Genomic DNA, 21,975 nt, shown 5'->3' with positions numbered 1-21,975 from the left:
GCCACTCTCTGTGCCAGGACAGGCAGCATGGAGCTCACAGGAGCACTTACAGAAGTGGTCTCACGTGAAGCTTTGCAGGAGTTGTGCGTGTCTAAAAGGAAACGGCTGAAATACACCACAGACACAATTTTATGACATGAGGAAACAGATTTTTACTGTTCAGAAGTCCTGGACAGACATGGAATAAAAGATTCAAGGCATCACATCAACATCCTGTTCCAACTACCTGAGAAGTTGCAGCTGACCAACCCACAGGGACAAAAGCATAAAAAGGAGTTTCTCCCAAGGGACAATGTCCAGCCTGTGATCCCCTGGCTCATCATCCACCTGGGGTGCTGATCACACAGTGTGGAGCCTGGGCAGGAGCCGCCACCCCTTGACTCACCTGTGGGCACTGCCCTCCCAGCTCAGCAAACACTGACACTGTCTGTTCCAGGGCTCACCCACACCTGGCAGCAAGCCCTTGCTCTTTGGCAAAAGGATCAGACACTGAAATGTCCCTACAGAGGCAGCAGCAGTGTGAGAGGGACACAACATGACTCAGGAGCTTGTCCGAGCTGGCTTACAGTAGGAAAACACTCAGGGAAGAGGATCCAGCTCCATGTCCTTCCCTCTTGCTACTCAAAACATGCCCAGAGCCTCCCTACAATCTGGCAGTGCTACTTCCCACTGTGTGAGACACTCTCCCTTTAGTAGCAGCTTCCCACGCTACCTTCTTCCTCCTTCCCATAAGGCATCTATGGCTTTTGAAGAATTTTTTTTTCTTTTTTCTTTTTTTTTTTTTAAATCAGCAAAATTAGCGACCGTGGGATGTCTGGAACCGCCAGTGCTGACTGCAGCACATCCAGCAGCAGGGATGAAATCTGCTACAAGCACACTTTTCTTCGGGCAGCAGCTCAAACTGGAAGTGGCCTGACTTGAGGCCACCAATGCTGCAGAGACGCTGAGCAGGCAAGAAGAGCGCAGAGGTGCGTGAGAGCCCACGCCACCCAGAGCTGAGCCAGACTGCAGCCCTTGTTCCAGGGTCAGGCTCTTCGGGGCTCCAAAAGGCACAGCCCACCCGCCCCTACCTCAAGGGGAAGGAGAAGTACTTGTTCCCTGACTTGCAGCGGATCTGCTCCCATTGGATACGCAGCAGGAATGCTGACTCCTCAAACCCATCCACAATGTCCTGGAAAACAGAGGCAGGAGTCAGTACCAGGAGAGTGGATCTGCCAGAGGATGGAGCTGGCAGCTCCCTGTCTGAAGCAAGTCACAGATGAAGCCATTTGCAGCTGGAAGCCTCAGGAGGGTGATTTAACTCATGCTCCCCCCAAAAGCTTCTCATCTTTCAGCCCACTGAAGTTTGTCCTGCTCAGTTGAAGAGAATGTCCCACTCTGCACCCCAGGCAGGGAGACGTGGCTGGAGTCCAGCTCTGCCCTCCCCCTGCTCTCCACACCACCCCATGTCTGTGGGGACATACCTGGAGCTCCTGCAGACACTGCCCTTCCAGCCTGCCAGCCAGGTCCCCCACGCACCAGGCCAAGCTGATGTGGAACGATGGGTCCTGAAGGCAAAACAAACAGGGATAAGAATGTGAGGGCTAAAGGAGGCTTTGCTCAATGCACAGAGCCACAGTGGGACATCTGGCATGATGCTGCTGCCCTGCCTGGGATCACAGAGACTGGAGGATCCCAAAGCTGGGAGTCCCCTCTGCCAACTCAACAGCTGCAGAGCTGATATGGACAGTGCTGGAGGCAAGAGGAGTCCTGGGCTTCCCACCCCAGCCCCTTTGGACTCCAGTGGGCAAGGCTGCCTGGCTCCCAGCCTCCCTGCGCTCAACTCTGCAGCTGTGGGAGAATCTCTCAGGACTGGTTTTGGAGCAGGTACATGGGTCACTGCTGAATAATCCACATGAGCTCCTTGCTCAGCTCTAGGCACAGACAAACTGGGCCCTGGCCCTTCCAAATCCCAAACCTGTTCCCAAAGCTAGTACTAAGCAAAAAGGCTGGACTAATGCCCAAGAAAGCTGCCCAAGGCAAAGACACAAGGATTGTCCTCAGTCTCACAGTGCCCATTCTATCCTAGGGCAACCCTGTTTCCATGCACAGCAGGGCAGCCACTGCAACTGGTTCCTGTTTATTTGAGTGAACATCTCACAGGGAACCAGCCAGCATGTCCAGACTGGCAGGGGAGCAAGCAGGAACACCTCACCTTGTAGAATGTGGGAAGGTCAAATTCCTCTAGAACGCTATCCACCTCTGAGACCAGCTCCAGCAGCTGGAAATGCCCAGCAGAGACCTCCAAGCCAATAAAGGTCCTAGAGAAAGGCAAGGAGAGACTGCAAGCACCCTTTCATGCTGCAGAAAGCACATCCCTACGAATACACAGCCCTTCATTCCTACTGGGCAAGTTCCCTACTCCCTAACACAAGGAAATCTGAGGAATGCCAGGTTTAAGCATCCAGGGATGCTGATTGTATTCTGAAGAAAAGCAGAAGATGTGGTAGCAGGCAGAAGCAGGATTAGATGATGAACCATGCAGATTTACTAGATTAGCCTAGTACCTTTTGGGACATGGAAATCAGTTTTCCAGGCAAAGGATGCACTGGATGAATTTCAGCAGAGTGCCCACGCAGGAGCTGCATTAAAAAAGTGGAAGTTGCTGGAGAGGTTTCACAGTGTGAGAGGAAGCAGGGAATGGGAAGTACCAGGCTGGAGAGGTGTGACAAAGAAGTCAGCACCTCCTCCAGGACTGTGGGGATGACACTTTCTAGTGTCATTTAGAGTCATCATTTCTTCCCCTCCAGGAGGGAAGCAGAAGATTCAAGTGTCACCCAGGTTCCATATTCACTTTTTCCTACCCATGACTATCTTGGGCTGCCTTTCCCGCCAGATTCAGCAACTTTCTGCAATTTTAATCACCTTTGCTTTGACATTCAAAAAAAACTTAATTGCATTCCGTTGGAATCAGGCTTCTGAGCTGATGCCCAGGAGAATTAGCACCATCTCAGCTATTTCTCTCCAGCTCTTGGAAGACCTGCACTACAATTTCACGACTGGCACTGCTGCCAAAAGAGGTGGTCCCACTCTGCTCGCCCCAGGCTGTGCACACTGGCTAATGAGACCAAAAGCTTGCAGAAAATCAGTGCCAAAGCCAAAACTTTGTACAGATGGCTGGGGAAAGGTGTGAAATGTCTGGAGATGATCTGAAGGTGATCACATACTGTGTTGTCACACAGCCCAACTGTGGGACAGGCAGGGTGACACTTCCCATCCACCCAGCAGCCTGCTCAGACTTCTCCTGGGGCAGGCAGGCTGCTCCACTGTGCACTCACCTGGTTTTGTTCTGGTTGGTGTAAACCTTCACTTGGTCAGCCACGCAGAAGAACCTGAAATAAGAAAGATCCTATTTCAGCTGCAGGGAAAAAAATAAAAAAGGAGAAGATGAGGAGGGGTCAGGATTGTTACCAAGCCATGGAAAGATACAGGCAAATATAAGCTGCAATCGGACCAAACTGGTGCAACCAGAACCTCTTGGGGCTCAAATTAATTAATTTCCCTCCCATTTCCAGCCCTCCAAAGCCTGCACAGTGACAGAAGCTCTGAAGAAGCTGATGCTCAGCCAGTGCCTGAGCCACATGTAAGCAACAAAACCACCCATGGTTTAGAGGATGGCACAGCTCTGGCCTGATCCTGGAAAGCCAAAACCTGATGCATCTGGTGCCAGATCCTGAGGCAGTGAGGAAAAATCCCCAGGGCTTTAATGTCCTGCCAGCACCAGCTGCCAGGGACACCTTAGGGCGTGGATGCTGGCAAAACACGGGTCCCGAGGGCAGGGGAGGGGTGTGAGGAGCGCTCTGCCGGGGCTCTGCCAAACCCACCTGTGGAAGGCGGCCAGGCGCTCCCGGAGGGAGCGGACGAAGGGCTCAATCCAGTGGTAGCGCAGCACCACGCACTGCGAGAGGCTCAGGTGGAACTCCTCCATGGCAGCCAGCGACGGCACGAAGGTGCGGGCGTGGGACACCAGCAGCTCCAGCAGCTCCAGGAACTCCTCCTGGGCAATGTCTGCGGGGCAGCGCCGTCAGAGGAGCCGCGCATCCCCGCCGGGACCGAGGGGCGCAGCGGCTGAGGTCCGTCCCGCCATCCTCCCGGACCCATCCCGGTCCCGGTCCCGGACCCATCCCGCTCGCGGTCGCGGTCGCGGTGCCGGTACCTACAGGGCAGGTAGACGTGCGTGGCCCAGTTGCCCCGCTCGTGGGGGAAGCCGCGCACGCGGCCGCCGTGCCGGGAGCTGTCATCGCTCACGACCTCCAGCGGGTCCGGGTCTCCGGGCAGGCCGGCGGGCACGGGCAGGCGGGGGCGGCCGGCGCTGCGGGACCGGAGCGGGGTGAGAACGAGGAAGAGGAGGAAGAAGGCCGCGCGCTCCCGCCGCCTCCCGCGCGCTCCCGCCGCCGCCACCCCACCGCACCTACCTGGCCCCGGGGAGCCCCTGCGCGGCGCCGCCCCGGCACCCCCCTTCCTGCTCCTGCTCCTGCTCCTCCTCGGAGCTGCTGTAGCCCACCAGCGCGGCGCTCATGGCCGCGGCCCCGCCGCCACGGCCCGCGCCCCGCTGGCAGCGCAGTTGCCGGCGCGGCCCGGCAGGGGGCAGCACTCGCCGCGCCCGCCCCGCCTCCTCCGCCGCTGCCGCGGCCGCCCCGGCCCGGCCCGCTCCGCTCCCTCCGCTGCGCTCCCGCCCGCCGCTCGCTCCCTTCCCTCCCTCCCCTCCTCCCTCCCGGCTCCCGCCTCCACGCCAGCGCGGGGCTCGGGCGCAGCGCGCAGGCCGCGGCCCTGCCGCTGGCGAGGCCTCCTCCCGCCGTAGGTGATCGGCCCGGCCGCCGCCGCCGCCCTTTGTGTGCGCCTCGCCGGGGCGGGGGCGGCCCCGGGCGGGCAGCGACCCCCTACACCCGAGCCCAGCGCGGGGCCTCCCGGCGCGGCGGCGGTGAAGGCCTCGGGGCGCCGTCCCCGCGCTGCCAGCGGGGCCGCCCGATGGGGAGCGGCGAGCGGCGGGCCGGGCCTGGCCGCGGGCTGCGGCGGCGGCGGCTGCTGGTGGCCTGCGAGCTCCCCGGCCGCCCCCGCGCCCCGCGGCCCTGAGGCGGCCCGGGCCTGGCGGGAGCAGCCGGGCCATGCCGAGCAGGCCGCCTCGCCAGTTTGAAAGTACCTCTGCGCTCCCGACCGCGCTCCCTAAATGGTTGTCGCTTCCCACCTCCCACGGAGGGATGAGTTAGGCTGGAGCTGGCGCCGACGCGGGTCCCCGCGCAGAGCCCTCGGTAAGCCAAGGTTGGTATCGCTCTCCCCTGCGAGGGGCGCAGTCTTCCCTCCCCGTTAGCCCGGGGTGCGCCGCCGGTGGGTTCATCCTCCCGCGGTTCGCGGTGTGTGCGGGGGAAGGTGGCGTTCGGGCTGGGCTGAAGTTTGGTGTCCCGCCGAGCTCGGTGCAGGTACCGGCACTGCGAGCCCTCGCTCCGTCAAGGTGAGCTCTGTAGGAGAAGGAGGGCATCCTGCGTGCCTGCAGGGCTGTGATGGTGCCCCTGGGGGCTTTGCTGGAGCACAAAATAATGAAGTGTCCCCACAGTCAGAGGTGGGTCCAGGACTACCTGAGCTGCGGGGCTCAACCCCGTCTCAACTGAGTGCCAGTGGAGGTGGGGATGCTGGGGAGTGGGATTCTCTGATGCTCTTTATTGCATAGTTTTAAACATAAAAAATATTGTTGTGGCAGACCAAGGATTTCCTTACCCTGAGGGCAGGTGGTTTGACACAGACATGGGGGTGCTCTCAAGGCCCAGGAGTGCTGCTGGCTGCTGCTCACCAGGGCTTGCACCTTCTTCTCCCTTGAGGTGTGTTGACACTGCTGCTATCTGCTGCTCGCTGGTGGGTCTTATTCTTCTCTAAGTTGGTGCCAGGTTTTATTGGACATCTCACTTTCCAGTGAGCCTGATGATGCTCTGTAGCAAGGCCAGGCTGCGGATCTGGCATAGGTTGGTTGGCTTCAGTGTACTTTTATTACATAGTTTGGTAGGAGGTTCAGCTAAGCCACTGCTTTAACTCCGCTTTTATCTTCACCGACTGATCCCTGTGTCTGAGGATAGGATAACACTGAGGGCACATATTCTCCTGAGCTCCCTGGCTCTTCCAGTCTACAAGCGCTGCCCAGAGAGGGGGAAATGCTTTGCGTGCATCCCTTGGGTAATGGGCTCGATATCCAGGCTGCAGGAGGAGCAGAACCGTTTCACAGGGCTGTTTCAGCTGGGGTGGGATCATGTTAGGATGTGTAAAATCTAACCCAGTAGCTTCTTGATTGCACAGTGTTTGGTGCATAGCCTGTGCAGAGAGACCATGTTCTGGGACAGTGCCACAGCAGTGCTGGACATCCACTGACCCCCTCAAGGCTGAGCTGAGCGACTCCTGGGCAGTTTTGCTGCCTCTCATGAGGGCACAACACCCAAACGTGTGCCTGGCTGTGTCCAAACAGAGCCCAGCCCTTTCCAGGCTGACAACTCCTTGTCCCAGGCCCTTTGCACAGCAGCAAGTGGAGCTCTGGTTCTACAATGGCTTCTTGGTAGCTTTGCAGGGATGCAGGAGAGTTTTCAAAGAGAGACATGGGAGAAGGTTGATAGAGAATTGCCCACATTTCCTCTAAGAACTGACATGAGCTGTCTTCTTTCCTGCAGAGAGAGCTGCTCCCTGGGTTGTATCCTGTGCCCCTCACAAGTGTGAGCACATCGCAGCCAGCACGGAGAAGAGCCTCCTCTCCTCTTCAAGGCACTTGCCTCTGCCTCCTGTTCCTTTGTCCAAAAGAAGGAAAAGCCAGACCAAATCAGTCCATAAAGAACCTGTGCTGGTCTAAGGAGGAGGCTCTGGAGTCCCTTTGCCGCTTTTCTTTCCAGGATCCTGGCTGTGGGCTGGATTTTCTGGTCTCAACTTGAGGGGATCATTTACAGGGAATCAGGATCTCAGAATCTTTGTGTCTTGCTTTTACTTGAACCCTTTCATCCGGGAAGCTGAAGCTATCACTGCTAAAATCCCATTTTTTTCCCCAAGCATGTCAGAAAGCTGGCAGCAGCAACAGCAGCAACCACAGCAGCCGCCGCCACCGCAGCAGCACCACGCTGGGGCAGCCGCCCTCCCAGAGCACTCCATCCCTCCCAGCACTGCTGACAACCCCCTGGGCTGTGCCGTGTACGGCATCCTGCTCCAGCCAGACCCTGGACTGCAGCACCACCAGCACGCCCCCATCCAGGCTGGAGAGCCATCCCACAAGTGCGGTGTGTGTGGCCATGACCTCGCCCACCTCTCCAACCCCCATGAGCACCAGTGCTTGCCAAGCCATGACCGCTCTTTCCAGTGTACCCAGTGCCTGAAGATCTTCCACCAGGCCACCGACCTCCTCGAACACCAGTGTATCCAGGTGGAGCAGAAGCCCTTCGTGTGCGGGGTTTGCAAGATGGGCTTCTCCCTCCTGACCTCGCTGGCGCAGCACCACAACGTCCACAACGGCAACGCCATGAAGTGCTCTATTTGTGAGAAGACCTACAAGCCTCCCGAGGTGGAGCATTCACAGCCTCTCGACCCCTCGGAGAAGCCCTACAGCTGCTCCATCTGTCAGAAAACCTTCAAGCACCTCTCGGAGCTGTCCCGGCACGAGCGCATCCACACGGGCGAGAAGCCGTACAAGTGCACGCTGTGCGACAAGAGCTTCAGCCAGTCCTCCCACCTGGTGCACCACAAACGGACGCACAGCTCGGAGCGGCCCTACAAGTGCACGGTGTGCGAGAAGACCTTCAAGCACCGCTCCCACCTGGTGCGCCACATGTACGCCCACTCGGGGGAGCACCTCTTCAAGTGCAACGTCTGCGAGCTGCACTTCAAGGAATCCTCGGAGCTGCTGCAGCACCCCTGCACGCCCAGTGGGGAGCGGCCCTTCCGCTGCGGGGAGTGCCAGAAGGCCTTCAAGCGTCCCTCGGACCTGCGGCAGCACGAGCGCACGCACAGCGAGGAGCGGCCCTTCAAGTGCGACCTGTGCCAGATGAGCTTCAAGCAGCAGTACGCGCTCATGCGCCACCGCCGCACGCACAAGGCCGAGGAGCGCTTCAAGTGCAACCTGTGCGAGAAGGGCTTCGTGCAGCCCTCGCACCTGGTGTACCACCAGCACGTGCACGGCATAGAGAACCTCTTCAAGTGCAACGTGTGCCAGAAAGGCTTCAACCAGTCCTCGGAACTGCTGCGGCACAAGTGCGTGCAGAACGCGGAGCGGCCCTTCAAGTGCGCGGTGTGCAACAAGTCCTACAAGCGGGCCTCGGCTCTGCAGAAGCACCAGCTGGCCCACTGCGCCGAGAAGCCGCTCAAGTGCACGCTCTGCGAGAGACGTTTCTTCTCCTCCTCGGAGTTCGTGCAGCACCGCTGCGACCCGGCCCGCGAGAAGCCCCTCAAGTGCCCCGACTGCGAAAAGCGGTTCAAGTACGCGTCGGACCTGCAGCGGCACCGGCGCGTGCACACGGGCGAGAAGCCCTACAAGTGCTCCTCCTGCGAGAAGGCCTTCAAGCAGCGCGAGCACCTCAACAAGCACCACAGCGTGCACGCCCGCGAGCAGCAGTACAAGTGCATGTGGTGCGGGGAGCGCTTCCTGGACCTGGGCCTGCTGCAGGAGCACAGCGTGCAGCACACGGCCGAGGGCGCCTACCAGGTGGCTGCCTGCTTGCCGTGAGCCTCCTGCCCCGCCGTGGCTTTCAGCTTGCATGGGACGCTCCCGAGCCTCTGCCTTCCCTTCCCTCTCCAACCTCCAGGGAGTGTGGGGGAAAGGGGGGGCACGGTGTGTGGGCAGGTAAACTTTCCTCTGGCCTCAGATATGCCGCCTGTATCGAAGTAGCAACAGACGACGTGGACATCTCAAAGGGGTGGAAAGGAGAGGAGGGAGGTGGAGGGAGGAAGCTATGCCTGTAGATGCCTGGTGTTCCCTGGACTGTAGTTTGTGCTGTACCTGCAGTTCCAGTCCTGGAGCTCAGCTGTCTGTTGCAGGCACCAGCTCTTTGCGTGCAGCCTTTTTCCCCTGTCCTGCTGGCACGGTTGGTGGGGAGGATTGGGTGATTCTCCTTCTGGAGAGAGTTTAGGAGCAAGGCAGAGCCAGCCCTCCTTTCTCCCAGGGAGTGCTGCTTGGCATAGAGATGGCAGATTTCTGCTGCTGGGGTCTCCCAACTTGGTCCAGGCTCAGTTGAGGGCATCATTTCAGATCATTAGTGTTGATTGACTGCCCCAACCTCCCCTGCTCTCCCTCCTTCTAGAGTGTTGAAAGGGAAAAGCCATGGGGCTTCACAGCTCCAAAAAGCACTTTGGCATTGCTGCTTTTGCAGTGGCTGGCTGTCACACTCTGCAGGGGTCTGAGTGAGCCTGCCTGCCCCCTGTCCCTGCCAGCTGCACAGGGAGCTGTAGGAAGCTGCCACCAGAAAGTGTGGCACGGAGCACTGGGACAGTCTGCCTGGGAGGAGGTCATGGATTCTCCCTCTCTGGAGACATTCAGAACCCACCTGGACATATTTCTGTGTAACCTGCTTTAGGTGGCCCTAACTTAGCAGGGGGGTTGGACTAGATAATCTCCAAAGGTCCTTCCAGCCCTAAAGTTCCATGATTCTGTTACAGCATTCATACCCTGCTCCCAGCTAAAAGCCTGCCATTCAAGAGCTGCTTCCCAAGGCCCTTAGCCTCCTCCTGCCTTGCCTCCAGCCCCTTGAGCACCCCTTGGGCTGACTGTGGTACCTCCAGCAGGGTCAGGCAATGGGCTGTCATAGCTCCAACACTAAGGGGTGAGATGAACACTACAATAACCTACAGCTGTGAGCCAGGAGAATCCTTTATGGCCTGCAGGCTCAGCTCCATGGGGAGGGCAAAGTTAGCAGTGGGTAAAAAGTCTATTTTTTCCCCTCTTGCAGGAGTCCTGTTTTACCCCTTTGCCCTTTCTTTACCTCGTCTGTATTCTTCAGGTTTTGCACACTTCTTGTAAACATCACTTAAAAATAAATCTCCCCTAGCAAGGTTGATGCAGCCTCAGGTGTTTTCATCTGCAGGAATTTGCTGGCTTCTCATGTCCAAGAGATCCATTACATGTCAGTTAGATGCCTTGGAGGTTGAAAATGTGCCTACTAGGTTGTCCCCCAGCCTTCCCCCTCCATCTCTCCATCTTTGGAGATACTGAGTGTCCATCTGTGGAGATGTTCAGGCCCTGGCTGGATGTGGTCCTGACCAACTGCTGCAGCTGACCTGTGCAAGCAAGGAGTTGGACCTGGGGGTCTTCAGAGGTCCCTGGCAGCCTCAGCTCAGCTCTGCTGTTGGCTGGTGCTCCTGTGAGGTTGCAGTGAGCAGCAGCCAGGGTGTTGCCCATGTGCTGCACGAGTGATTAGGACAAGGTTAATGACTCTTGTCCATGGCAAGTGTAGACAGATTAACCTTGCAGAGGGTTGGACTGGGCCTGCATCTCTTTTGGGGGACATTTGTCTGAAAGGTGGAGAAAGGCTTTAGTTTTCCATTTCCAGCATGGTGAGGGGGAACAGGGTGCATTTTCAGGGGCTGGGACAGGGAAGTGACAGGGTAGACCCTGGGGCTGAGTCTTCTTCATGTGCAACTTTAAGGTGATTAAAACAGACTGTGCTCTCTGCTGCCCAAGGAAGAGGGACCCATGATGGTTATCTTACTTTGTGCTGCCTCAAAGATGTAGAACTTCCTACCAAGTTTTCCATCTGTGTTTCTTTTTCCTCTTTTATTTTTTGTTTTACCTTTTTTTTTTTAAAAAGCAGTTTGTTAAAATTCATTAAAAATACTGTATAGTTTAACTTGATGTCATACTGAATCTTTAAAAAGCAAAAGAGATGTGGTAACTTGGATTTTTAAAGAGCTCTTTAGTTCTAGGTAACTGGTTTTTGCTGTTTAATATGTAGTAAGTTCAGTGTATGCTTTACTGTAGGAGTAAAAGAGAGTCCAAACAAAGGAAGGCTAATCCTGTCTTTGCAGAAGGGCTTGGTGGTGATGGAGGCTGCAAATGTGGGACCAGATGAGGACTGTGGCACTCACCTGAACCCTTGCTCTGTTCCTGCCTTGGGCCATGGTTCCTCTGCTCTTTGCCAGCACAGCTGCCAGGGGATCAGTGGTCACTGGCAGCCAGGATCAGTGCCCAGGGCTCAGAGCTTGCAGAGAGGCTCAGCTTTGCTAGGAGGGCATTGTGAGATGGAGTCAGCTGCAGCCTCCATGGGCTGTTGTGGCTCTGCTGTTTCTTTCTGGAGCAGCAGAGGAGGGTTTGGAGAAATCATCAGCTGGATGTGCCCTGCTCTCTTCCCTCCCAAGAGCCTGGGGAACTGCCTGGGTGACTGCCTGGCACTTGGAGCAGAGGAGGGTGGTGCTGAGCCCCAGACACAGCTCCACACTTTGCAGAGCCTTGGTACAGCTGGACACAGGGACTGTTGGGGGGTGTTTCTCTTCTGCTGAGCAGCTGGGAAAGCCCTGGATATCCCAGTGAGGCTCTGCCTAGGATGTGGCAATGGCCAAGCAGTGCCCTGGGCAGAGAGACTCATCTGGGCTGTGTGCATGGGACCCATGCCAGGGAGAGAGGGGAGAGCTTGGCAGGGGTGAGCCCAGGTCCAGGTCATCAGCTGGTGAATAGGGGCCTCCAGGTTCAAAAACATCATGGTGCAGGATTAGAACATCATTATTAGGCCTGGCTGTGAGTCCATGGTGGCTCAGTCTCTTGTTTCATTTGCTGCCCTGCAGGAGCCCAAATCCAGCTGAAGCCCATGGAGAACATGCAGCTGGAGCACATTGCTGTGTGGGGTGGGCACTGAGTGGCCACAGAGAGCTTTGGGTATATTTTTATAGGAGCATTTTCTAGCTGGAAGCAGCAGTGTTGCCTACAGGGCTGGGGGAAGCAGGTCCATCTCCATTGCTGTGCCTTTAGGTCAGGTTGTGTCAGTGAGGTGGGAGGAGGTGGAAGCAGCAGGAGGCACAGGAGGGTCAGGAGCACTGTGCTGCTGTGTGGGGAGGCACAGGCTGCCCTGGGAGCTGGTGTCCCTGGGACATCACACTGCAGGGCTCTGCTCACTGCTGGTGTTTCCTTTCCAAACCAAAGAGCAGCTGGGGCCAAAGCCCTCTGGGGAGTAAACCATGTCTCTACTCTGTGCCTGTTGCACTTCACTTCTGGTGTTTATTTCGAGCAACTTTCAGGCTCCAGCCTCTGCTTGGCCCCTTGCATTCCTCAGTGCCCTGCAGCACCCCAGAGAGCTGCTGTGCTGGAGCTGGTGTGCCATCAGCCCCGTGGCAAGTGCTCCAGGAGTTCAGGACCTGGCTGCAGCCCACCTGAAGATGCTGAGGGGCTGGGTAGGGGGGTCCCTCCCAAAGGGTGGCTCTCCTTGGCAGGCAGTCTGAGTAGGTGGAGAGGAGGGTTAAGTTGGGCAGAGGTTGTGTGGGTGTTCTCCAGGACGTAAGTCCTGCTCTCTAGGGCTGTTGTTCCTCTGGCTTCCTGGGTCCAGGAAAAGGTAGTCTGTAACCTGGGCTTTTATTGATCTTCACTTCCCCTGACCCTACCTACAGGATGCCTTTAGCTGTCTCAGCTCTTTCCCTTCCACAGCTTATACTTTTAAAAGACATTCTCAGCTTCTTTTCTTTGTTCAGTTCTTTATTTGTAAGCAGTGGTTTGTTTTTCATTCCTTCTTCCACACTGATTGTGAAGTCCCTTCCTTCCTTCCCACCTCCCTCTGCTCTCCCCAGCCCCAAATTCCTTTCCCAGGCTGAGGCTGGATCCCAGTGATACCAAACCACTGATGGTGAGATCAGGTGTTTAGGACCTGAGTCTTGCTGGAATGCAGTGGTCCTTCCCCCCAGCAGGCCATCCATTTCACTGGGCATGGGCAATGCCTGTGACCTGGCAGCTTGGCATGGGGTCCTGCCCATGCTCTGACAAGTGAATCCAAGCCAGGACCAAGAGCCAGAGCAGAGCTGTAGGAAATGGAGACTGGGATGGGAGCTGCCATTTCCATCTCCAAGGCTGGGGATTAGGTCAGGGAAGGACTGTCAGCATTCCTGGGAGGTGTCCTGGCACTGGGGTGGGCTCAGGCAGTGCAGTTGGTTCCCCTGGGAGTGCTGTGGAGCAGCTGTGTGCATCAAGCAGGCAGCTGAGCTGAGTTAGCTGTGGCAGGGACACCCCTGGGACCAGGGGCATGCTCAGGTGGCCATGCCAGCTCTCTGGTGAGCAGATGCCATCTCTGCAGTCTGGGTGGGAAGATGTTCATGCTCTGATCTTGGGGCCCATGTGCTGGACTGGGGGACAAAGAGGAAAGCATCCTCTGACTGAGTTTTGGGACCATCTCTGGGCACTCAAGCCTGCTCTTGCAGGGAGGAGGGAGGAGAACACTTTCTGCACTTCCCTTGGGTATTTACCATCAACTCCAGGCTGCAGCTGAAGCCTGGCCATTACAAAATAGGCAAAACCCTCTTGTTTATCTTGTTATAATTCAGAGTTTGACTCTCTCCATTGGGTGGTGAGTTCACCTGTGGGAAGGTTCCTGTGCATGCAGGTGAAATGCTGAGGTTCAGTAAGGGCAGGCCAGTGAGGTTTGGGGCTGCAGCTCCCCCCAGGCCCAGGTGAGGACCCAGCTTCTCCCCAGCTTCCTCTGCAGCATCTCCTGGCAGCTGCCCCTGGCACTTTGTGGATGTGAAGATGCTGCTCTCACAGCGTGCCTGGGATGCTCAGTGGGGAGAGCAGGACCACAGGTGGCAGCTGGACCGTGGGCTTGTTTCTGAGTGCCTCCAAGCCGTGGATCTGAGGGACTTCATGGTCAGGGAGATTCCTGGGCACCTCCCAACCTGTGCTCATGACTCCAGCGGAGTTTCTGGGGCTGTCAGGAGTCACAGCCAAGGTTGCTGAGGTTTGTGTGGCTTGCAGTGCCTTTAACACTGCTCTCCATGTGTTTCTAAGATGATACTCCATGTATGTGTGTATATATATTGTAATAACACATCCCGCTCTTCTGTGTGAGTGTCAAATGGTTTTGCTTTACTAATAAATTTATAGTTATTTATACCTTCCTGTGGGTGTGTAAGGTTTCTGGAGAGGTGGCCCTGTGCCAAGCACTGCCTCCTCATCTGTCTTTATGCTCTGTCTGGCTCTGCTTGGGGTTTTTTTTCATGTTTTCTTTCTTTCCCCTGAACTTTTTCAAAGTAGAATTGATGGTTCATCTTCCTGGTAACCAGAAGATGCAGGGTATGAGCAGGCTCCCTGGGGCTGAAAGCAAACACAAGCAGAGTATGCTGAGTGGTTTTGCCCCTGCTAGAACTGGAATGATCCCTCCCCAGGTCAAAACTCCTCCCTGGGAGCTTCAGGGCAGGAGCAGGCAGGAGTCTCTTCCTGCCAGAAGGGAGCAGCTGTTCATGGGGCAGAAACTGCTGCGTGCTGTGCTCTGGGATCCCAGCCCCACATCCAACTGTTCAAGCTTTTCCTGAGGGTTTGTTCTGCATCCCTCATCCTGTGACAGCAGGAGAGGAGCCTGCTACAGAGCTCTGGGGCTAGGCAGGATGGGTACTCGTTGCCCACCCATGGAGCCAGGGAAGGAGGAAGCAGGTCAGGAAGCTCTGGGCGTGCAGAAACATGCTGGACATGGGCACAGAAGCCATGTTGGCACCTGGGTTCCAGGGTGTCATTGTGGCCAAGATTAGGGGCAGTGGGAAAGGCTGGCAGTCGTGCAGGGCTGGAGGTAAACGGATCAAGCAGCAATTGGCAGGCTCAGCAAGGGCAGGCTTAGCCCAGCCCAGCGCAGATTTGCTGTGGTTGCTCAGGAGCTGGGGCAGAGCTGTGGGTGGAGCACCCTTGGCACATCACCTTGTGTCACCCCACGGGGTTTCAGCAGCTCCAGTGCTGCTCCTCTGCACATCCCTGCACCCCCTGCCCATGGGTGAGACTCCTGCCTTCCCCACATCACTGCTGGTGAGTGCCTGGGGTACCTTTGGGATTTTGAGAGCGCTCAAACCTGTTTGATTTTGGGTTTGTTGTTTAGTTTTTTTTTTCAGCACCCTGCTGCACCGAAGGCAGGCAGGCTGCTGGAAGCCGGGGCACTCAGGACAGCTGGGTGGCAGTAATCCCATTTGCAGGCAGCACAGGGCTAATCCCCGCAGAGCCCTGAGCCGATCGGGGTGGCTGGGGGGGCAGTGGCGAGCTGCAGTGGTCAGGGGAGCCCTCCGACCCAGCGTGGCTGCCCAGGGAGGCAGTGCTGAGCCCGCGGGGGTAAGTGGCAGCCAGGGAGGCGAGGGAGGCTCTGCAGGGCCACCTCTGCCATCCCAGGGGGTTTGGGGATCTGAAACAGCCGGGGGAGGAGCTGTGCTGGTCCATGGGGAGTGATGCTGCGAGGGCTGGGTGGTATGGAGATTTCATCAGCTGCTGGGGGGGAAGGAAAGGCCACGGTGCTCCCTGCTCCAAATGGGGCTGTGGGTCTGTGCCCTTCTTGCTCTTAGAAATGAGACCAAGGCCCTTTGCTGGCTGGCAAAAGAGGCTGCCACAACAGGTGGTGGCACCGCTGGGTGCCTGCAATGCAGGGTGCAGAAGGCTGCCGACTCTTTCATGTCACTGAAGGCAAATCCTGGCTCCTTATTCCTATTTCTTTCAGCAGCTAGTTTTGCGGGGACCCACAAATGTTTCTGCCCATTTCTTGTTCAGATCTGGCAGAGGAACAGACTCTGCCCTCCACTTTCTCTCCCAGACCAAGGACAGGGATATGGTCCAGGCTTTTACAGCTGCACAAACTCATGGTGAGGGAGGAGGAGCCCTTGGCTGACAAGGGGGGCACTCTGCAGCCTCAGGGGACTTTCTCCAGGATTGTTTGGGCTCAGTTGTGCCCATGGACCCTGGGCTTCTTTGGAACCAAAACATGGGTGGAAATGCCTCTGCTGCAGGCACTGGCAGCTTTTCCTTCCCAGGGTGTTCACAGCTCCTTAATCCCTTGTACCCAGTGAGATACAAGGTGATTTAATTGATTTCTGGCTGTCAGGCCTCAGGAGGTGTTTTACAGCCACTCTGTCCAGCTGTGGGGTCTGGGGGTCTCTGAGAGACTGCATGGAGTTGCAGGCAAGCAAAGGGCTGCGGGCACACATCACCCTTCCTGCAAACCCCAGCCTGGAGTTTGGCTTTGGAGAGCCCCCAGTGAGCCATCTCAAGGGAACTGAAGATGTCCTGCAGGCCTGAAAGCTGCATGAGGGGTTAATTCAAAGAGCCCAGTGCTGAGCAGCTTCCAGCCTCTTCCTGCTGCATGTGGGACTGGGATTGAAACTCCTGTGCAGTCTCCTGGCCAGGCTGGAAGGAGCTCAGGGCTCTGCTTCCTTTTGCCCTTCACAGGTATCACCTGGGGCTGTCTGAGGTGCTCCTGAGCCCTTCATTTTGGGCAGAGTGGGGTATCTTTAGAGGGGCATTTTGGGCAAAGCACGACCCTCCAGACAGACAACAAGAGGTGACACCCCCAGTTTGAGCTGGCTGAGAGCCCCCAGCTCTTGTGCAGCATCACTTGGCTCTGTATCCTGGCCTGGCTTCACAAAGGGAAGGAAGGGACCCAAAAAGACCAAGCAGCCAGAGCTTGGACAGCTCTGCAAAATCTCACTTTTCCCTGCCCTATCAACATCACAGCAGCCAGTGCTGGGTGCCTTTGCTGCCTTTGCCAGAGCACCCAGCAGGTGCCCCAGCAGCCACCAAGTCCCTGGGGTGTGGCTGAAAGGTGGTGGAGCAGAGTTGTTTAGCAGGGACAGAAAGAGGGGATTTGTGTGTTGTAACATGAACTTCCTCATAAAAAACATCTTCAAATTACTGTTCAGCTTCCCTCAAATGAAAAATGATGGGGAGAGTAGGGCAGAGCATCACAGCTTCTGTGATCTATCTGCAATGGCTTCCTAGTCAGGACAGGTGTGAAAATAAAACATCTAACTGAGGAGCTACCTTCAGGAAAAGCAAGTTTAACTGAGATGGTGAGAATAAAAGAGTGTTTATTTTGCTCCCAATAGCAGTGAGGGATGAGGGTTGAGCTGGGGTTTGCTCTGGCTGTGCTGCAGTGCCGTGTTTCCCACGCAGGACCTGGAGGCAGAGGGACACCAAGGACCTTCTCGGGCTGCTCAGGAGACAGCCCAGTGAGTGGCTGGTGTTCCTGGGCAGTGTGCACCCCCGTGCTGGGCTCCTGCCAGCTGGAGAGCCCGGGCAGTGCCCACAGCCAGCGGGATGATGGGCTGGATTGACCGGGTGGTGCCCCAGCCCCCCGTGCCCCACGTGGCAGAGGAGACCCCTGTGCAGCCAGCCAAGGTGAGCAGGGAGCCAGCCTGGGGGTGATGGGGACACCATGAGCATGGTGAGAGGTGCCTGGTGCCTCTGCGTCCATCCCCAGCACTGCAGCATCCCCAGCAGGGAAGGGGGCTGGGATGCATTCCTGCAGGAGCACGGGGAGTCCCTGGGGTTTGCAGCCACCTTTGAGCAGGGACAGTGTCCCCTGTGCCTCATTCTCTGCCACCTCCTGCCTTTTGTCCTGAAGGCACCGACAGAAAAAGCTGCTGGCCCCACAGATGCTGCTGAGCGGGCACGCACGGAGGGTAAGCCCCACATGGCTCAGGCTGCACATCAGTGCTCCTTTACCCTCCTGTCCCACTCCTGCCTGGCCTCCTGGGGCTGCCAGAGTGGTGATAGGAGCTTGTCTTATTTTCCCCTGCTGCTATTGAAGAAATAGAAAAGAAAGTGACCTTTGTGGCTTCTGAGGAATCAAGTTCTGTGTTTGACAGGTACAGCTCCTGCACCCTTTGTGCAGCATGATTTCTTGGGATTTTGCTTTTTGTTGGGGATGCCTTGGATGGTGTTCCCAGCTTGACTCACCCGTTTCCCTGGCAGTGTGGGGAGCAGTGTGCTCTCCTGGCTCTCCCATGGGCTGGAGAAGGTGATTCCCCAGCCAGCCCCAGCCCCAGGGCTGCAGGCACTCGGGAAGAGCTTCGAGACAAGTATTGACATTGCTGATGAGGTAGGAAACAGATCTGGGAAATGATTTGGTATATTTGAGCTTCTGCCTCTTTTTACCTTTTCTTCTTTTTTCCTTCTTATCACTCTCCCGGTGCTAACTGGGAGCACTAAACCTGCCCTGCATGGGTTTCTACCTTCATCCATCCCTGGGGAAAGGGCAGGTTTTCCCCTTCTTGGGCTGTCAGGTTTTCAGACAATATGTTTGGCTTTTCAGACAGAGGTCCAGGTCATTGGAGATGAGGATGACGATGGTCTGGGTAAGGAGATCTGGGGGTTTGTAGTGTGCAGCATCCTGGGACTCCCCATCCCACTCCCCGGCTGGTGACGCCGGCCCTATTGTCCCCTTGCGCTGGCTGATGGGGACACCTGAAGCTGCCAGCAGTGCAATTCCCCATGGCCACAGCAGTGCTCTCCTTGCAGAGATAACTCCCTTCGATGCCGAGGAGGACGTGTCCGAGGGGGAGCCGGAGAGCACCCCGGAGCAGTGGTGGGTGCCCGGCCGGGCCGGGGAGATGCGGGAGGGCAGGAGGGAGCAGGATGAGCTCCCCGGAGCAGTGGTGGGTGCCCGGTGGGTGCCCGGCCGGGCCGGGGGGTGTGGGAGGGCAGGAGGGAGCAGGATGAGCTCCCCGAGCGCGGCGCTCTCCCCGCAGGGCAGGACAACGAGTGCTCAGCTGGCTCTCACAGGGCTTCGAGAGGATTTTGCCGCAGCCAGAGGGGATGAAAAAGCCGGAGGTGAGCGCTGCCTAGCTCGGGAGGAGCGGGGGCTACCGGGCAGAGAGGAGAATGGGGCGAGCTCCCTGCCTTCATCCTCTGCACACCCCAGCTGGGACCCTGGGGAGGAAAACCCAAGGGAATTCCGCAGAGCAAAAAGAGACCTTTGGTGCTGTCCCGGTGTTCCTCCACCCTGATGCAGGGAGGATCCTTCCTTTGGGACTGACGGGCTGGGGTCAGCAGGGTTGGTGTCTGGGTTAACTGCTTGTTGTCAGGACAGTGGGGCTGAAACCAGAACGGGCGGTGTGTGGGGCTGAGCATGAGGAGCTGAGCGTGTGGGCATGAGCATGTGGGGATGAGCATGTGGGGCTGAGCATGAGGGGCTGAGCATGTGGGGATGAGCATGAGGGGATGAGCATGGGGGGGTGAGCATGTGGGGATGAGCATGTGGGGATGAGCATGTAGGGATGAGCATGTGGGGCTGAGCATGAGGGGCTGAGCATGTGGGGATGAGCATGAGGGGATGAGCATGGGGGGGTGAGCATGTGGGGATGAGCACGAGGGTCCTGTTGCACCGGGGACATGTCCACCTGGGGTGGCCTGAGGCCGTGGGCAGTGCTTTGCCATGTTCATCCGTCCCTCTGTCCCTCTGCAGACAGAGCCGAAGGAGAAGAGCGAAGGCACAGTGGAAGGTGAGCGATCCGATCCGATCTGATCCGATCCGATCCGCGACCGCGGCTGGGCCGGGCTGGGCCGGGCCGGGCTGGCCTCGTCTCCAGGATTCCCTCTGTGCCAGGAGGGGTGGGGACATGGGTCCCAGGGGTGGGGACAAAGGTCCTGCCATCCTGGCACAGCCCTCCACAGCCTGTGTCCCCATCTGTCCCCATGTCCTCGCCCTAGGCAGGCTGCCAGGGGAGCCCTCGAGGCCTGTCCCTCTGCGGGACAGGGCGACCCTTCCTGGCTTGCTCCACTTACCAACAATTTATGACAGCTCCATTGCCAATCCTCCTTCTTTCCAATAAACCTGAGCAGGCACAGAAGGGACTAAAACCCAGGAGAAGTCTAAACCCAGCGCTCCAGGCGCTCCAAGCACCACAGCGGCAGCGAAGGCAGCGGCAGCCCAGGGCCAGCCGGAGCCAGGGGCTGCCCTGAGCCCCCAGCCCGGGGCTGGGGATGGCACCAGGTAACCACGGGGGCACCTTCTGCCAGGCTCTGCTGGCCACAGGGACGGCTGGTGCTGGAGAAAGGCTCTGGCTGCCAGCCCCACCAGGGGTTTCTTGTCTGCAGGATGTTCAGCTGGTTTATCCAGGGGCTGGAGAAGGTGATGCCGCAGCCGGTGACCAGGGAGAAGCAGGACACACAGGTAGGCTGCCTGATGGACAGGGAAAGAGCACGGGAACACCACATCCCTGATGAGCAGGGCGTCCCCTGCCCTGCAGATGCCATTAGATCAGTGCTGGGACCTGCTTTGGGCTGTCACCCAGTTCTGTCGGGAGAACAAGTCCCCATGACCTGCTTAGCTGATGGAAGCCAATGTTTGGCTTCTGAGCAGCAGGAGATCCTGTAGCATGTGCTTTCTTTACTGTTCCCTTGCCTTTCTGTGCAGCACTGGCTGGTGTCCAGGCTCTGGCATCTCGTGCAGGTGTGGTCCCAGCTCTAAGGAGAAGCACCAGTAGCTTTACAGAGTTCTCCTTTCCTTCCCTGGCCCCCAGGCAAACTCCTGCTCTGTACCATTGAGTGTGGGGATGCTTGTGCCCCATCCAACTTGCCACAAAAATGGGGTATTTAGAGTAAAAGGGCTACCTGCACTGAAAGGGGCATTGAGGGTAAAAAATTAAGGGTTATTGAAAATGAGCGGTGTCTCATGGTTCCCTTCTCCCCTTGACAGGGAGTGGCCACAGCAACCTCGAGTCCTGTGGAACAAAGTAAGTGATGGCTCCATTTCTTCATGGTGGTTTGACTGCCAAGCTCTTTATTGGCTTTGGTTACTGGGAAGAGGGGGTCACTGGCATCTTTATCCCCTGGTCTGCCCTGGGTGCCAGCTCAGGAGCCCCTGGAAAGCCATGGGAGGCTGTTGACACTTGAGAAGAGGGAGCTATTGCTGAGCTGTGTTGTGGGCTTGGTAAAACTCAGGCTGAGGGAGTCTCCAAGTGCAGCATGCCACAGCCTCAGGTCCTGGGTTTTCAGGTTAGTGCTGAAATCAGGGTCTGTCCTGAGCTGTGCTGGAGCTGGAGGGATTTGATCAAAGAATTACAAGGGAATTCAAACCTGATGCTTTCTTTCTCTCCTTTGGTGTTTGCCAGACCTGGTGTGAGATGTCTAGGAAGGTACCCCAGGAAAGCAAAATGCTGGGGTTAGATGTCTTAGAATGGAATCTGCATGGTTGTGGGAAAACCTGCAGGGTTCACACTGCTGCACGCCCATGGAGGGCATCAAGCACCAGCTCTGCAGGCAGGGGGGGCTTGGCTCCACTTTGGGGGATGCTGGACAAAATGCAGAGCCACAGCTGCCTCTGTGGATGGTCTGAGCAGGGTTACACACCCCTGTGCAAGTGCTGTCCCTTGAAAGGAGTGGCTGGTTGGGCTGTGGGAGCTGCTGATGGCAGCAGGGACAGTTGAGGCACATGGAAAATGCACACCCCCAGGGATATGCTGGGAGATTGCTCCCGAAGGCCAAGAGCCCCTTAGCAGAAGCTGAGAGAGGGAAATCCTGGGGGAAGGCATTTCTCCATGTGTTTGTACAAACTGGAGCTGTGTGCTGCCATGGAGCTCGGGAAGAGGCAGAGCCAGGGATGCTGCTGGGTGAGCACAGCCCTGGTGCCCAGCTGGCTTTGGTGCCTTGAGGCATCTCCAGGTCACTTAACCTGCCCAAGGAAGGGAATTATTGAGTCAAGCAAGAGATCTGCCCTGGCACCAGACTGCCAGCACGCTCATTAATGTTTTCCTTCTCCTTTTGTTTCAGGGGGCAAAGGGGCTTAGCGCCTCTGAAACAAACGGAAAATGAAGACCCAGCAAACCAGCCCTTCCCACACCCCAAAGAGACCAACCTGAGGAGAAAGCACAGCTGGGGAGGAAAAGCAAAGGGGAATCTGCAAATGGTGTCCAGCTCCTTCCCAGCTGGGGCAGTGGGGACCCAAGGCTGGCACAGGGACCCAGCCCCAGGGCTGTCCCACTTGGCTCCCTCTTTGCTCTGGGAATTGGAGCTGCTGTTTTTGCAGGATGGTGTCTGTGAGATGGGAGCTA

At 57.2% G+C, this 21,975-nt stretch overlaps 3 protein-coding genes across 5 annotated transcripts in view; 2 read left to right on the top strand and 1 right to left on the bottom strand.

Moving 5' to 3' along the window:
* Positions 1 to 127: 127 nt before the first annotated feature.
* On the bottom strand, positions 128 to 5,146 carry USB1 (U6 snRNA biogenesis phosphodiesterase 1). Of its 2 annotated transcripts, XM_071440712.1 has the most exons (8): positions 4,455 to 5,146; positions 4,200 to 4,351; positions 3,864 to 4,047; positions 3,318 to 3,371; positions 2,195 to 2,300; positions 1,464 to 1,547; positions 1,071 to 1,171; positions 128 to 943 (listed from the first exon to the last, which is right to left on the bottom strand). In XM_071440712.1, exons 1-8 carry the CDS (start codon positions 5,144 to 5,146, stop codon positions 709 to 711), a joined length of 1,608 nt encoding a protein of 535 aa, XP_071296813.1. In that variant the 3' UTR covers positions 128 to 708. The 2 variants fall into 2 exon arrangements, with proteins under 2 accessions (XP_071296813.1, XP_071296814.1); XM_071440713.1 differs by having other exon boundaries at positions 741 to 1,171.
* Positions 5,147 to 5,150: 4 nt separating this feature from the next.
* ZNF319 (zinc finger protein 319) lies at positions 5,151 to 14,071 on the top strand. 2 transcript variants are annotated; one of them, XM_071440711.1, is made up of 2 exons: positions 5,151 to 5,288; positions 6,687 to 14,071. In XM_071440711.1, the coding sequence occupies exon 2, from the start codon at positions 7,058 to 7,060 to the stop codon at positions 8,717 to 8,719; it is 1,662 nt and encodes a 553-aa protein (XP_071296812.1). In that variant the 5' UTR covers positions 5,151 to 5,288; positions 6,687 to 7,057; the 3' UTR covers positions 8,720 to 14,071. The 2 variants fall into 2 exon arrangements, with proteins under 2 accessions (XP_071296812.1, XP_071296811.1); XM_071440710.1 differs by having other exon boundaries at positions 5,160 to 5,298.
* An 805-nt stretch (positions 14,072 to 14,876) lies between these two features.
* Positions 14,877 to 21,975, top strand: part of CNGB1 (cyclic nucleotide gated channel subunit beta 1) — a 30,817-nt gene continuing 23,718 nt past the window's right edge. The window contains exons 1-12 of the mRNA XM_071440707.1: positions 14,877 to 14,971; positions 17,096 to 17,320; positions 17,547 to 17,604; positions 17,733 to 17,790; positions 17,897 to 18,023; positions 18,237 to 18,279; positions 18,443 to 18,509; positions 18,673 to 18,754; positions 19,389 to 19,425; positions 19,766 to 19,916; positions 20,021 to 20,096; positions 20,622 to 20,658. Of these exons, the coding sequence (XP_071296808.1) occupies positions 17,240 to 17,320; positions 17,547 to 17,604; positions 17,733 to 17,790; positions 17,897 to 18,023; positions 18,237 to 18,279; positions 18,443 to 18,509; positions 18,673 to 18,754; positions 19,389 to 19,425; positions 19,766 to 19,916; positions 20,021 to 20,096; positions 20,622 to 20,658 (817 nt within the window). The 5' untranslated portion in view covers positions 14,877 to 14,971; positions 17,096 to 17,239. The remainder of the gene's footprint in view (positions 14,972 to 17,095; positions 17,321 to 17,546; positions 17,605 to 17,732; positions 17,791 to 17,896; positions 18,024 to 18,236; positions 18,280 to 18,442; positions 18,510 to 18,672; positions 18,755 to 19,388; positions 19,426 to 19,765; positions 19,917 to 20,020; positions 20,097 to 20,621; positions 20,659 to 21,975) is intronic.

Source organism: Agelaius tricolor, unplaced genomic scaffold (assembly GCF_023055355.1).
Source record: "Agelaius tricolor isolate 1412-34295 unplaced genomic scaffold, bAgeTri1.0.p SCAF_15, whole genome shotgun sequence".
Classification (NCBI taxonomy): Eukaryota; Metazoa; Chordata; class Aves; order Passeriformes; family Icteridae; genus Agelaius; species Agelaius tricolor.
This window is presented reverse-complemented; position numbering and strand designations above follow the sequence as displayed.